The 14,268-nt window shown below is 42.7% G+C and overlaps 2 protein-coding genes across 2 annotated transcripts in view; both read right to left on the bottom strand.

Moving 5' to 3' along the window:
* Positions 1–14,268, bottom strand: part of CEP192 (centrosomal protein 192) — a 74,136-nt gene that overhangs the window by 12,352 nt on the left and 47,516 nt on the right. The window contains exons 32-39 of the mRNA XM_070289467.1: positions 12,852–12,961; positions 9,965–10,115; positions 7,556–7,731; positions 6,912–7,035; positions 5,436–5,541; positions 3,679–3,883; positions 2,631–2,710; positions 1,698–1,793 (exon numbers count right to left, since the gene is read on the bottom strand). Of these exons, the coding sequence (XP_070145568.1) occupies positions 1,698–1,793; positions 2,631–2,710; positions 3,679–3,883; positions 5,436–5,541; positions 6,912–7,035; positions 7,556–7,731; positions 9,965–10,115; positions 12,852–12,961 (1,048 nt within the window). The remainder of the gene's footprint in view (positions 1–1,697; positions 1,794–2,630; positions 2,711–3,678; positions 3,884–5,435; positions 5,542–6,911; positions 7,036–7,555; positions 7,732–9,964; positions 10,116–12,851; positions 12,962–14,268) is intronic.
* Positions 4,240–5,526, bottom strand: LOC138929813 (CCAAT/enhancer-binding protein gamma-like). The gene is made up of 2 exons (XM_070289470.1): positions 5,436–5,526; positions 4,240–5,010 (listed from the first exon to the last, which is right to left on the bottom strand). Exons 1-2 carry the CDS (start codon positions 5,444–5,446, stop codon positions 4,548–4,550), a joined length of 474 nt encoding a protein of 157 aa, XP_070145571.1. The 5' UTR covers positions 5,447–5,526; the 3' UTR covers positions 4,240–4,547.

The following is a 14,268-nucleotide window of genomic DNA, read 5'->3' as shown; positions in this document are numbered from 1 at the left end:
AAAGCAAAAATAAACAAATGGGACCTAACTAAACTCATAAGCTTTTGCACAGCAAAGGAAACAATCTACAAAATGAAAAGACAACCTACTGAATGGGGGAAAATATTTGCAAATGATATGACCAGTAAGGAGTTAATATCCAACATATATAAATAGCTCACAGACAGAAAATCAGGCCAATTAAAAAATGAGAAGAAATAAATACACATTTGTCTAAAGAGGAAATGCAAATGGCCAACAGATACATGAAAACATGCACAACATTGCAAATCACCAGGGAAATGAAAATCAAAACCACAAAGAGCTATCACCATACCACTGTCAGGATGGCCATAACCAAGAAGAATACAAATAACAAATGTTGGCAAGAATGTGAAGAAAAGGGAACCCTTGTACACTGTTGGTGGGAATGTAAGTTGGGGCAGCCACTGTGGAAAACAGTATAGAAGTTTCTCAAAAAACAAAACTGAACTACCATATGACCCAGCAGCGCTTCCCAGGTGGTTTAGTGGCAAAGAATCTGCCTACCAATACAAGAGACATGAGTTCAACGTCTAGGTTGGGAAGATCTGGGGAGAAGGAAATGGCAACCCACTCTAGTCTTCTTGCCTGGGAAATCCCATGGACAGAGAAGTCTGGAAGGCTACAGTCCATGGAGTTGCAAAAGAGTCAGACTTTTGGCGACTAAACAACAATAACCCAGCAATTCCAGTCCTGAGTATTTATTAAAAAATAAATACATAAATAAAACATTACTTTGAAAAGACAGATGCACCCCAATGTTCACAGAAGCACTATTTACAATTGCCTAGATATGGAAGCAACCTAAGTGTCCATCAACAAATGAATGGATAAAGAAGGTATGGTATGTGTGTACACATACACACACACACAATGTAATATCAGTCAGGAAAAAGAATAAAATCATGCCATTTGCAGCAACATGGGTGGATTTGGGGGGCACTGTGCCAAGTGAAAAAAGCGAGAAAGACAAATATTGTATGATATCACTTATATATATGGACTCTAAGAAATACAAGTGAAAAATAAGCAGACTCACAGATGTATGGAACAAACTAGCAGTCACTGGTGGGGATGGGGGAGGGGCAATATAGGAGTAGAAGATTAAGAGGTACTAACTATTTAGGCATAAAATAAGGTATTGATAGGAGGATGTATTATACAACATGAGGAATATAGCCAATATTGTATAAAAACTACAAATTGATTATTATCTTTTAAAATAGTGAATCATTATATTACATATCTATAACTTACATAATATTGTATCATAATCCAAATAAATAGAAATACAATGTTAAAATAGTGCAAATCCTTTAAAAAAGTTATTTTAGAGTGCAAGGTCAGCACTGGTAGAGCTTTTTGACTGGCTGGTTGACAAAACCACTGTCTGGATCAGTCCCCTGGAAGCATGTTCCCAGCACAGGCTAGCCAGGTGACAAGCTCACACCAGAATGAGTGAGCACCAGTCACACACCAAGCATGGTGGTGTTACCTAGCAAGATATCCTGCCGCAGAAGCACAGTGCAGATTTGTGCTGCTGCCACTTTCGCAGAAGCCTGGCTATGAGCAGCACCATCCAGGTGGAGTGAACTCTTCTGGGTGGAAACGAGGCACTCCTGGACAACTGACACTGTGTTCCCACCAGACGGCTGTGAAAAGATGTCAGAACTCACCTTTTGGACACTATGGCCTTCCAGTACACCAGAAATAGGAGAACATCTGAATGCTGCATAGGTAGCTCTAAAAACATCTCCACTCTCATCAACTCCCTACAAAGACACCATTTAAACAATCAGATTTAAAAAAACAAACAGTCAACAGATCAGTTCCACAGTGACACCACTGCCTTCACAGTCATCGAGGACAAACCCGTTTCCTGGAGACCGGGAGCACCCAGGCTCCACTCACACCAGGCCTCACTGGACACAGACCCTCCTCCCACCCCCAGCTGCGGTACTCTATAGGAGGCTGCTCCCGCGTCGGAAGACTGCTGCTTCCTCAAGAACCCTGCTGAGTGTGTGTTCCAACACCCCCATGCAATATCAGCACTTCATTTCCTGTCAGAGGGCCCAGCACTATCTTTTGCACACATCTTGTTAACATTATGGCTCAGAACCATGATGGTCACACCAAGAAGAGAGCAGAGAGGCCGTATCACATATGACAACATGTGACCATGCACGCAGCTTGTGCGGTGCCTGCTGGCAGACACCACATGCGGGCACACAGGCTAAGACTCCCTGGCAAGTGAAGTTCAGCCCTGCCTCCAACACACAGCTGCACTCAGAACCAGGAGAAAGAAACACATACACATGTCTGGGATAAAATCTATATATATTTTTCAGAATAAAATTATTTCAGATAAAAAACCGGGCTGCAGGAGGCAGAACTAAACAGAGCAAGCACATATTTTCACATACATTCTCTAGCCTCTTAAAACCACTGTGTGAACCAGACTGGGCAGGTTAGTTCCACCCACAGAAATAATCAAGTAAATCAAGCAGATTAACAAAAACCCAGTAATCTCAACCTATGGTCCTAATCCAGATTTTTAAACATCCTACATAAACATTAAAATCAGTATATTCAAGGCAATTATCACTGACCTTGACATAAGGTGGGGCTAAAGATGACAGGTGCCACCTCACATCTGTGTCACCATGATTCTCAAGTTCCAGATAATTTCCTATAAGGAACACATTTCACAACTCAAACTCTTTGAGGGGTAAGTAAACAAGCAGATCCCTATGATAATATGTGACAAATACTGTGATTACCTTACCACAGAGAAGAAATACAATCAGATCCCTTTGAGTCCAACAAAGACTATTTTCTAACTGTTCTGTTAGGTTCTAACAGAACCTAACTTTCTAGGTTCTGTTAAGAACCTAGAAGCTCTGTCTTGTATTTCGACATTATCTTTTAAGTCCTGTTTGACAGATGCCCTATCTGGTATTTAACCAAAGGGAAAAGTTACTGAGGGACTAAAGCATCTTCTTCATCACGTACTGAAGAAGCACAGAGCACCGTTCCAGGCCCCTGAGGAAGCTCAGAGGAACTTCACACAGCACTTCACTATTCTCAGGCCCTGGACGGAGGGCTGGGTTGGGGTGGAGGCGGAGCAGGCAATGCGGGCCCAGAACCTGCAGTCACAGCCTAAGGGATGAGCCCTGGCTCCACCACCTTCCTCTCCTCTCTGGCCACTAAATTAGCAGCAGCTCTGGTCAAAGATCTAGTGAGAGTTGGGAAAGGATGGCTCTGACAAACAGTCTAAGCCTCCTGGAATAGAGAGAGTTACTAAAGGCCTGAGAGGGATTGAGGGTAGGAGGAGAAGGGGATGACAGAGGATGAGATGGCTGGATGGCATCACCGACTCGATGGATGTGAGTTTGGGTAAACTCTGGGAGTTGGTGATGGACAGGGAGGCCTGGCGTGCTGCGATTCATGGGGTTGCAAAGAGTCAGACACGGCTGAGCAACTGAACTGAACTGAACTGAAGGCCTAGTTGTAGCTTCCTTGAATTGAGCTGGCCACTGAAACAATTTCTGAGAACTGCTGATTTTCTCCTAAAGTTAACACTGTCTCGAACTACAGTTAACTAGAAGCTAGATCCCACCTATCAACATTTGAAGACGTAACCTTGTGATACAATACCTGAGGTCTCACCAGGTTCTGTTGGAGGAAAAGTAACTGTCTTGTTTCTTAGCTCAACTTTTGTGGAAGGTGGTTTTATTGCTGGTTTTACCAGATTAACTGCATGCTCGGTTTCTTGGGAAAGGATTCCAAGTGGGCTGGAGGTCAAATGAGTGAAAAGTTCTTCTTGGGTCAAGTCTTCTCGGATTTGAACCTTCACAATTTTCTGAAATGGCACAAAGTGAAATTATTGTTGTTTTTTTTAATTCCTATTTTTTAATCATGGTAGACAAAAGTAATGCCAAACAACTGAAACACTGATGAATTTAGAAAGTAAAGTCTATTCAGATCCCAAAGTAGCTATTTGACTTGTTCTTTTTTCCCTACTCCCCTCTTTTTCAAAGCAGAATTTTCAAGTTAATGGTGGCTTCCAGGCCCTACTCCCCACTGCTGCACCAGGAAACTTACTCAGCTCACTGGTGGAAAAGTCTGTACTAAGTGCTCTAGTTACATGAGCTGTTTGGGCTGAAAGGACCTCAATTTGATTTGTGAAATATAAGTGCCATCAATAGGATTATAACATTTTTTTTTTTTTTTGGGAAGTCAGCATTTATTAAGAACATCAAGGTTCCAGGGCAGTTTTGTTTTTTTTTTTAAACCATATACCTTTAAAAGTGTTTTTTATCCCCACAAAAACTCTTATCATTTAAAACCAGATATTCAAGTTACACATCTAACATTTTTAGCTAATCAGCTCTTCAGGGCGGACCCTAGAAAACAACGTTCAATGGTCTCTGAAAAATGGCGGTTCAGCCGCTGATACAAGAGGTGTAGGTAGTCACACCTTAAATGTTCAAGCCACAAAGTGTGAAGTTTGCAAGGGGTGAGCTCTACTGTCCTGCCTTATCAGGATTTGCCGTACTTTCAGTGCTACTGGGTTGCACGTTATCTGCGAGGTTGTGTGCGTGCTCAAGAAACAAATCTTTCAGTACACTTAATTCCTTAGTCAGCAATTTAATTTTTGCCTCCAACCGCTCATTCTCTTCCTTGAGCTGACTGACCCTCTGCAGCGTATCCTGCGCCTTCTGCTTGCTTTTCAGCCGGCTCTTTTTCACGGCCATGTTGTTCCTCTGCCTGCGCTGCCGATACTCGTCACTGTCGCGATCCACGGGGGAGCTCTTCTTGCTCTGCTTGCTGGGAGGCACAGCTTTGCCTCCGCCCCCGGGGCCGGCGGGCACCAGCTGAGGAACCTGCTGTAAGCCACTGGCATGAGCCTGAGTATGGATGACACTTATTCCGTTCACGCCCGGGGTGCTGTTCTGTGGCGATACCTTGCTCATTTGGGCACGCTCCCTTTTCAACACAGGACAAGCAGAATGAAGACAAGGTGATCAATGGTTTCCACACTGAACTGCCAAGAAATCTTCACATGTACTGTGTTCCCTCCAAACACGCTAATGAAGTGCTTCATTTCTTGCTCTCCTCTTTCCTATTCAACTCTTGGTGGCTGCACGTTCATCGAACCTGGCCCCTCCAGCTCGCCTGCTCCCAGGCGGCCTCCACTCCAAGCGGCCCCGCACGGCGCGGCCCGACCCGACCCAGGCCTCGCAGCCCGAGAGTCAGCCAGGAGGAGCGACGGTTACGAAACCGGCAGCCTCCGCCCGTTCCGCCACCGCAGCCGCCGCAGCTGCCACCACCACCGGCTTCCCCTCCTCGCCGGCGGATTATAACATTTAAATTGCAAAAAAATATTGATTAAAAAAAAATTTTTTAAGTACCTTCTGTCCATTGTCACAGTGTATATAGATCAAGCCGCTCCACGGGAACATTGACTGTTTTGTGGATAAGGAGGAATTGGGACTCACAAGAATTTGCATCTTACTCCTTAAAAGAAGAATTGAATACTGAGAACCAAGAATAGTGTAGTAACAGCAATAACCACAAGAGTTAAAACACTGCACCATCAACGACCACCAAGAGTTTCCCCACTGTTCAGAAAGAGCAGAGAACAGAGGTGAGCTCCCATGTACATCTGATTTTACCTCAATCCCAACTTGGTGATTGACAAAAAGCTGAGTGGTGTAAAGCCAAGAACCTGAGGGCAAAGCTCATGTGAAAACAGACCACACCACAGAAATGCATCTATACAGTAATTCAAACTAAATATTTCTAGAGAAAGACCACTACCATGAATACTCTAAGCTGTCACTGTTGCAGAGAGTAACTGGAATGGGGGTGGGGAGAAGAGTGCTTTTTTCCTCCCGCAGTGGGTCAGGTTTCTGTGCTCATTGTGCTCAAGAGCTATGGGATGACAAAGACTGAAATGTGGAGCGTGACCAGATCTGTCACTTAAGAGACACTACCAGTTACAAGAGAGATCTATACCCACATCCAATATAGCTGAGCTAATAGCGCAACACAAAGGGCCATGCACCAGTTGCTGTGGACAACCTGCCCTGTCACCTCCAGTTTTTCACCCATTAACAAGCAAGTACTTAACTGACTGCTTTGGTCCCAGAAGCCTTTCTCTGGAGCGTCCCTAACCTTACCTCAACCCAGTCTTGGTCAAATAAACTCTCTTGAAGTCCATACGCCATCATTTTGCAAAAGCAAAGAAAACAGATTCCAAGTTGCTCTCGTGCAAAGGTGCTATTGCCAAAATGTGAAGCAACTTTCAGGTGTGCATGTTCTGTGCCAGTTGGGACTGTTCTCAGGAAGTGGAGAGCTGAGGCTTACCCCACCAATAACCATGCTGCACAGAGAGGGCAGTGGCTCATCACCACTCGGCCCCCAAAGACTTCTTTTTAATCCTTTGTGGAAAACAGTAAGCTAGACTATAGCTCAGACACAGCAGAAGTCAGGAAGCCATGTCTGTAAAATGTCCTTAGACAAAACCAGCAGAGTAAGCTTCCAGGCCCAAGGTGACAAGCCAGGACCACTGGGCTTCGGGGACTACCACCCTCACCCCGTGCACAGATGTATCCCATGCTGTAACTCTGTAGACATAGCTGTGTCAGGAGATTTCACTCTAGGAATTCTCTCCCGTCTCACTCAGCTCTTGACTCTCTTAGGCTGATACTATAACTGGCTGTGGATGGGCCCCACCGCTAAGCAGTATGAGTCTTGAACTCAGTGTGTTCCCACAGAACCACGAACGGTGCTCTGTAGAGTCAGTACACTGCAAAATCCTACTAAGTTTAAATGGCCTATGAAGCATGTGAATAACACCCAGTGGACAAGGAGGTCATACTTACTCTGCTGCGATAAACCCATGTTGTGGAGTCACTGTAAGGCAGTGTGCTGGCCAGTACAGCTCAAATTTCAGCAACCTAATAGAGTTATTTAAAATCTGGAAACGTCCAGTTTTTGCTGTATCACCTATGACAGCAGATAAAATGTTACTCACAGCATTAATAATAAAGACCAAGATTAATAAATAGCAAAAACAAATCCTACATAAATATACTATAATACCAACTTATTTTGCTTTCTCAACTGCCCCTGACAGAAATTTCAAATTCCTGGTAAAGCAAGATCTTCATTCAATCTTGGGAACTACAAAGATACTGAATAAGATCAATACTGAGCAAAGACAAAAAACGGAACCTGGAAATTGTTACCCTTGCGTTATCTTGGGCATAGACATAGGTACTAGGACTTTTTCCTCCTCTGGACCAACTGTACCAATGCTAAGGCTAAGAGGCCAAGTGTCAACTGAATTCTTAGCGTAGTGGGGAGGGGTGGCAGGAGGAAGGGTCTGTTCATGGGAGCTTGGCCTGGGGTCCATGGCCTCATGTCAGGACAACATTCTGGTCTTCCCTACAAGAGCTGTGGGCACAGAGCAGGGACAGCCAGGGCCCCAGACAGATTTTTGTCTTGCCGTTGGGGACACACTCACATGAAGGAGCAACCAAGATCAGGTGCTCAGGGTGGACAGCCCACACTTCCTCTGAGGCCAAGTTATCCTGAGGTGGGTGAACAGCTTGTGAAAGAAGGGGAGAACCCTGAGGACCCTTCACTGGCAAAACATCCAAAGAAATGTTACCACCATGTGCCTCACAACTGCCAGATTCACTAGAGAGAGAGAAAAGAGATTAAAAATGATAAAAAGCAGATTGTGTCGTATTTTTGTATTACTCATAAATCTGAAAACAGATAAAACTTCAAGTACACTATATACTATATATTTTTAAGCAAATAAAAATCCTTACCACTGTGTATTCTTAAGCAATGTATAAAAAATAAAGTACAGTATAGGTTAAATATTGCGTGTGCGTGTGTGAGTAAGTGTTTAGTCACTCAGTCATGTCCAACTTTTTGCAACCCCATGGACTGTAACTGTAGCCCACCAGGCTCCTCTGTCAGTTGGACTTCCCAGGCAAGAATACTGGGGTGGGCTACTCTTTCCTTCTCCAGAGAATCTTCCAGACCTAGGGATCAAACCCCCATCTCTGGTGTCTCCTGAATTGGCAAGGAGATTCTTTACCACTGAGTCACCAGGGAAGCCAGGTTAAATATTACTCATCTTTAATTAGAATACACAACAATTTCTTCCTTGCTTTAACTTCTGAAGTATAAGATTTCCTACAAAAATGCCCAATATTAAGAATTTAAGAAAAACAACAGAACTCTTTGTGTATCTTTAAGTGAATAATGATAACTGGCTTCACAAAGCTAATAATATTAACAACTATGAGCACATTGCTGCCCGCGTCCAGGTTTCCAGGTTGTAAGGAAGTGAAGGATGAGTCTGTGGATAAGGAGGTGCCCACAGGTGCTATGGGCACAGGCACAGGACCGGGGAGCAGCTCAGGGAACCAAATAGTGACAAGGGGACTGGTCCTGAATCTGAGTCCACCCTGAAATACGTGAATAAGAGGAAAAAGGACACTCCTTCCTCAGAATGGAAAGATAACTACAGAATGGAGAAAGAAAGGTGAGATCAGAAAATCACCAGTCAGCAGCCAAGACAGGAATAACATGGGTCAGGATGCCATCCATCCTCACTGGGCACATGAAGTCTGGCAAGGTACAAGATCATCTACCATTTTTAAGTCACTTACTTTAACACTCCTTCAAGATATTTATTAACTAACCTTACAGTAGAGAAACTTGGCAAGAATCTTCCCAGTAATGGGACAAGCAGCACTGCTCAGACACTGAGCTGAGAAACAAATAGCATCACTCTGCGTGTCCTAAAGTTGACACTGAAATTAAGACTATTTCATTTAGTAATTGGCCTGCACTCTGTAAGAACAGCAAGGTCCCTGGCCTATAGCCTACTTTTCCCGTTTTACAGGGAAAGCCCAGGAGAAATAAAGAAAGATGGCTTAGTCAAATCACCTGTCATCTTGTGAATGCCAGATCCCACAGCTAACGCACTCAGGTCCTTACCTACAACAGGCCTGACACAGCACCTTGTCTGTCTCCCATTGTCCGTGGTAAAGAAATATGAAACTAATTTATGTGGCACAGTTGTTTGAAAAATTTCACACAGGTTACATAATTATCAAAGTATGAGATACTTTTCATGATCAAAATAGTTCCCTCCTGTGTCACATATCAATCCAGAACTTACGGATGCGGTGTTAAACCTAAGCTAGAGGGGGGAGCTGATGCCGCGAAGGAGACCACGGGCAGTCCCAGGTTCTCCTTGTTTCATCCCAAGTCAGCACCAAAGATTCACTCTGGATAACGCCTTTGACTCTGTAGATCTTACTTGCTAAACAACCCTGTGTTTTCTCAGGCGTGAAAAGAAGACCAAGGAACTCTATTGAAAGGGAGTAAAGGGACAAGATAACCAAACACACGTGTAATCTCAGATTCTGGACCAAAGAGGAAGTGGAAAGAGGCAGTGTCCTTTCTGTTGTTTGCCTTAACTACACAGGGCACCACTGGGGAACTTGCAGGTACATGGGGAATCCACGAACCAGACAGTGGTCCTGGGTCACGTCAGTGTCCTAACCTTGACAGGTCTGCCATGGCTATGAGGGGGTTAATGTGCAGGAAATTCAGGGCTGACTGGTAATCATGCCTGCAACTCACTCCTAAATACCTTGTTCAGAGAAAGCCACATATACATAAAGGAAAATAATAAAATGTCATCAACCAGGGAATTTCTGTACAGTGTATGGAAGTTCTCTATACTATTTTTAAACTTTTCCGTAAGTTTGAAATTATTTCAATTTAAAAATAAAGCTGAAATAAACATTTCAAGACAAAAAGCACAAAGTATAAGGGAAAGGATCAGCTCTACTATGAATTAAATAATCTTGAAATCTGGTGAAAGATGTTTTGTTAGTTTTACCTTTTGAATTCCAAGCTAGGTTTGGCAGAAGGTGGAAGAAATTCTCTGCTGGAAACGGAATCTCTAAATTCTCCAATTACTGAAAGTATAATTTTACGCATGTTTCCATAAAAGAGCTGGACATCATTGGGCCGCTGGGGAAGGTCATACACTGAAACAGAAAATAATGTGTGAAATACATGAATCTTCACACAATCACACCATTTACATATATTCTTGTACTTTCTTAGTTGGGGTCAGGTGACACTCAGATTTTGACCCTACAGATCAGCATTAATGACTTGCAGCCCAGGTTCTGCCCTGGACTTGGGTAACAGCGGCACCAGCGCTCAGCGGTGAACTGTGGCCACCTCCCTTCCCGCCCTGAACTGCAGTCTTCCCCTACTGTAACATAACAACAAGCATCCTGACCCCTGACATAAATTACCCTGCTCAGTTTCGGCAGTGCTCAGAGGCAGCATCACCTCAACTCCAGAATGCAGCATCTGAAGCGAGGATCTGAGAGACTGCCTCACAGACACTTAATCTCAGCGAATCCAGAAACCAGGTGGTGTTAGCATAACTGCACGTACTTAGACTGATCAGACAGTTTATCTAGAGATAAACCCGCCTGAATGAATGCATATATACAAGAAATTTTCAGAGAATATGCCTGTATTCTACATATAAATTAAATATTAAGAATTATATATTTTTAAAATGAAACTTCAGAAAGAACACAGGAAGTATAAATTGAAATTTATATTAAGATATCTTGACTATGAAGCTTAATTGTGAAATTATTTGCCACAATCATTACACATTTTACAAAAGATCACTATGAATGCTTGTCACAGTAATATGCTCAAACAAATGTTTTTCAAAATAATCATATAAAAAGTTCCAATTGCAGTATTCTCATGGGGATCCACTATACCAATTAACACAAAACCAAGTGGGCTGCGTTCCCCCTCCATTTGGGCAGCGTGCACAGTACCTCCAGGAGGCCAGTACACCCTGGGGTATACAGCCTGGTGCCTGAGGGCCCACCCACCTGAGGCCCCCACTCAGCCCCAATGCAGGGGGGCTCAGCAGGTTACCTGAGCGCTTGGCCGGGTTTGTCAGCATGACCCTTAACACATCCCCTTCCAAATGCTTGCACACCAGCTCCCTCTGCCAGAACACACCTCTCCAGGCACCGTGGTGCACATCTTCTCTTCCTCACAACCCCTCCCCGCTCTCTTAGCAGGGCACTCTTCTTCAGGCCCCTGAGCCCTACAAAGGGTCTGTCAGAACTTTCCTGCTGCACTTCCCCACCTGTCCTCCTTGGTCTTTTAGCCCCCAGAGGCCAGGCTGCATGCACGTTTCACCCCTGTGACCGTGCCCTGTACTCCCCACCCACCAACTCCATCCAATCAGTCCTGTGGCTGAGCCGAGAGCTGTACACGTGGCCCCGTTCTCATCGGGACTCACTGCTGCTATACCATGGCGTCCAGGGCACAATCAGGTTAACCCTGCCACGTGGCTTCTTCCTTCCTCTGAGGACGGACATGCAAGGTGAAGCTTGGAGGAGCCGAGTTGGCAGAGGTGGGGCTATGAAGTGAGGTTCAGCTCCAAATCCAAGACTCTTTCCAGCTGTTTTCAGTCTTTCCACTCTTTGTAACTAACCCACCCTTGAAGCAGATGATCTAGACTCCCAATCTGCCCGAAAGGTCATAAACTACTCTCTGTCACCTCTACACAGAAATAAATACCCTTTCCCTTATCATTTCCCACTTCAGGAGTATGCACTTCATCATTAAAAAACCAGAAAACAGAAGTTGGTGGAAAAGACAATACTGCCTGAAATTCTACCACCAGAATATAACCATTCTTAGTATTTTGGTGTGTATACTCCTGCAATTTTAACCACTTAACTATAAATAAGATATTATTTTTACCATATGGAGATCTTACATGCAAAATTTAAAAATAATTTTTTCCTTAATAAATGAGGAGCTTTTCATGTCACTTAATACAGAATCATACTGTCTGAATGGCTTAAAAATATTCTTTTGCAAGATTAAACAATCCTCTATTCTTGGACATTTAGGTTACTTCTAACTTCTTCCTATAATGAACACTGTGATGAAAATCTGTACACGTACTTTTACACAATTTGCATGTCTCCATTCTTATATTTTGTATGAGCAATAAATACCACTAAACACTTGAACTGTTCAGCTCAAACAGGTCTAAATATCTAGATTAGAGTCACTCAACCACAATCACATCCTCCAACAACTGCACACCCAACACAAGAGCAGAGAAATCTCAAAATGAGCATAAGTGTGAAATCATGAAACCTTAAGTAGTAATAACTTGAGTTTAATCATGACCATTCTCTGCCCACAAGTCCACCCAAACACTAAGTGCAATAACATATTAATATCTAACATTTACAAGGCAAAGCTCTCTCATCTGAACTCACAAGAGTTCACAAGAACTCTGTGCAGACAATACCAATATTATTCCTCTCACTTTATAGCTAAGGAAACTGAATTTCAGTGATGTAATCTATCCGAAGTTATACAGCAGAGCTATGACTAATTCAGTCTGATATCACATCTAAACCAACACACTTCTTTATATCACATCACTGGACCCAAAAGATCTAAAATATATTGAGGGACTCCCCCAATGGTCTGATGGTTAAGAATCTACCTTGCAACGCAGGGGATGAAGGTTCGATCCCTGGTTAGGGAACAAAGATTCCACGTGCTGTAAAGCAACTAAGCCCACATGCTCTGGAGCCATACTAGAGAACCTGTACACTGCAACAAAAGATCATACACACTGCAACTAAGACCCAACGCAGCCAAATACGAAAATACATTTAAAATAAAATAAAATACACTGAAATTCTCACCTTCAGTTACAAGCAGCTCGTCCTGAAATGCTTCTGCAAAGTCGATGCTGTGCAGCACGCTCTGACTGGGCAGGACCTGCTCTCTCATCTCCGGCATGTGCAGCATAGCTCTGTCAGTAGAGATTTTATTCAAAGGCATTTTACAGACAAAAAACCTTCATTAGATTTTATTCATGCATCTGGCAATGACTGGCAAATCCCACTGACATCATGGTGCATTAATACATAGATATTATGCTTTAATTCACAATATAGGTAATTTTAGAAAGAAAACTTGTTTTGGATGTTCCCTTAAAAGCTATACATGGTGGTATATATACATCATCATTTTCAATTAAACACGTTAAAACAACAACTTTCTGACAAAAGAGCAGAAAGAAGAAAAATCAGATTCTTTTCAAGTCATGCATTTACAATATTTGTGATAATTTGGTCAGTTAGAAATTTGTCTCAGGAAAAAATATGATACAAATAATGCATCTAAAGAAAACATTTAAATTGCCATGTAATTCTGTCAGTCTGTCTGACTTGTTCTAGAGACTTCTGAGGTGACAGAACTGAAAAGTGAATTTCTCTACAAAACTGAAAAGTTCACAAACAAAAGAAATCTGATTACCATAAATTAATGGCAAAAAGAATTTATAGAGCAGTACACTGATTTCTATACTCCAATAGAGAAAGGGAAAAAACCAAAAAACTGTGATCTAATTTCTCCAAATGTCAGTTTCTATTTCTAAAATACTCAACTGAGAGACAAAACCACGTTCCAAGTTGAACCCTTCACATCTGGTCTGTGCTATTATTATATACTAACTCATTACTAAACTCTTTTTAAACATTCTAATAGTCCTCCACAGACAGTACTGTTTCCTGAACGTGTATCAGGAGAAAACACAGCACGACACAAAGCACTGGAAGAAAGCAAGACTGGCCCGCACACACACCACCCTCCCAGAAGGCAGCAACTTCCCATGAACCATGAATTGGCATGACCTCCACTCACCTCATACCAGCTTTAGGCAAGGAAAAAGATTTTGTGACATAAGAACTCCGATTTCAACTCATAAATAAGTCTAAATCATACTTAGACCTAAATAAAAATTTGACAACATGCCAGCATATAAAACTACATTTAAATTGGTGTACTAAATTTTTTTAGAAGCACAAGCTTTAAGTAATTAAACACTCTACAACGTCTAAAATACAGCTTGATCCATTCAAATAATTCTCAACACTCTCAGAAATGTTCCATGTCAGGTGTGTTTTCACAATACACTTTCTTCCAGTAGTTTTTAAATCTTTTCTGAAACTGATCTGCCATCATTAACAAGATGGTCCAAGGATGAAGTCCAAGGTCCTATCTGAACAAAGGAGCAGAGGCCACTATATGTATGTCTAGAAAAGGACACTCACTGCG

Source organism: Ovis canadensis, chromosome 23, assembly GCF_042477335.2.
Source record: "Ovis canadensis isolate MfBH-ARS-UI-01 breed Bighorn chromosome 23, ARS-UI_OviCan_v2, whole genome shotgun sequence".
In the NCBI taxonomy this organism is placed as follows: domain Eukaryota; kingdom Metazoa; phylum Chordata; class Mammalia; order Artiodactyla; family Bovidae; genus Ovis; species Ovis canadensis.
Note: the sequence above shows the minus strand (reverse complement) of the source record. Positions and strands in the feature narration are given on the sequence as shown.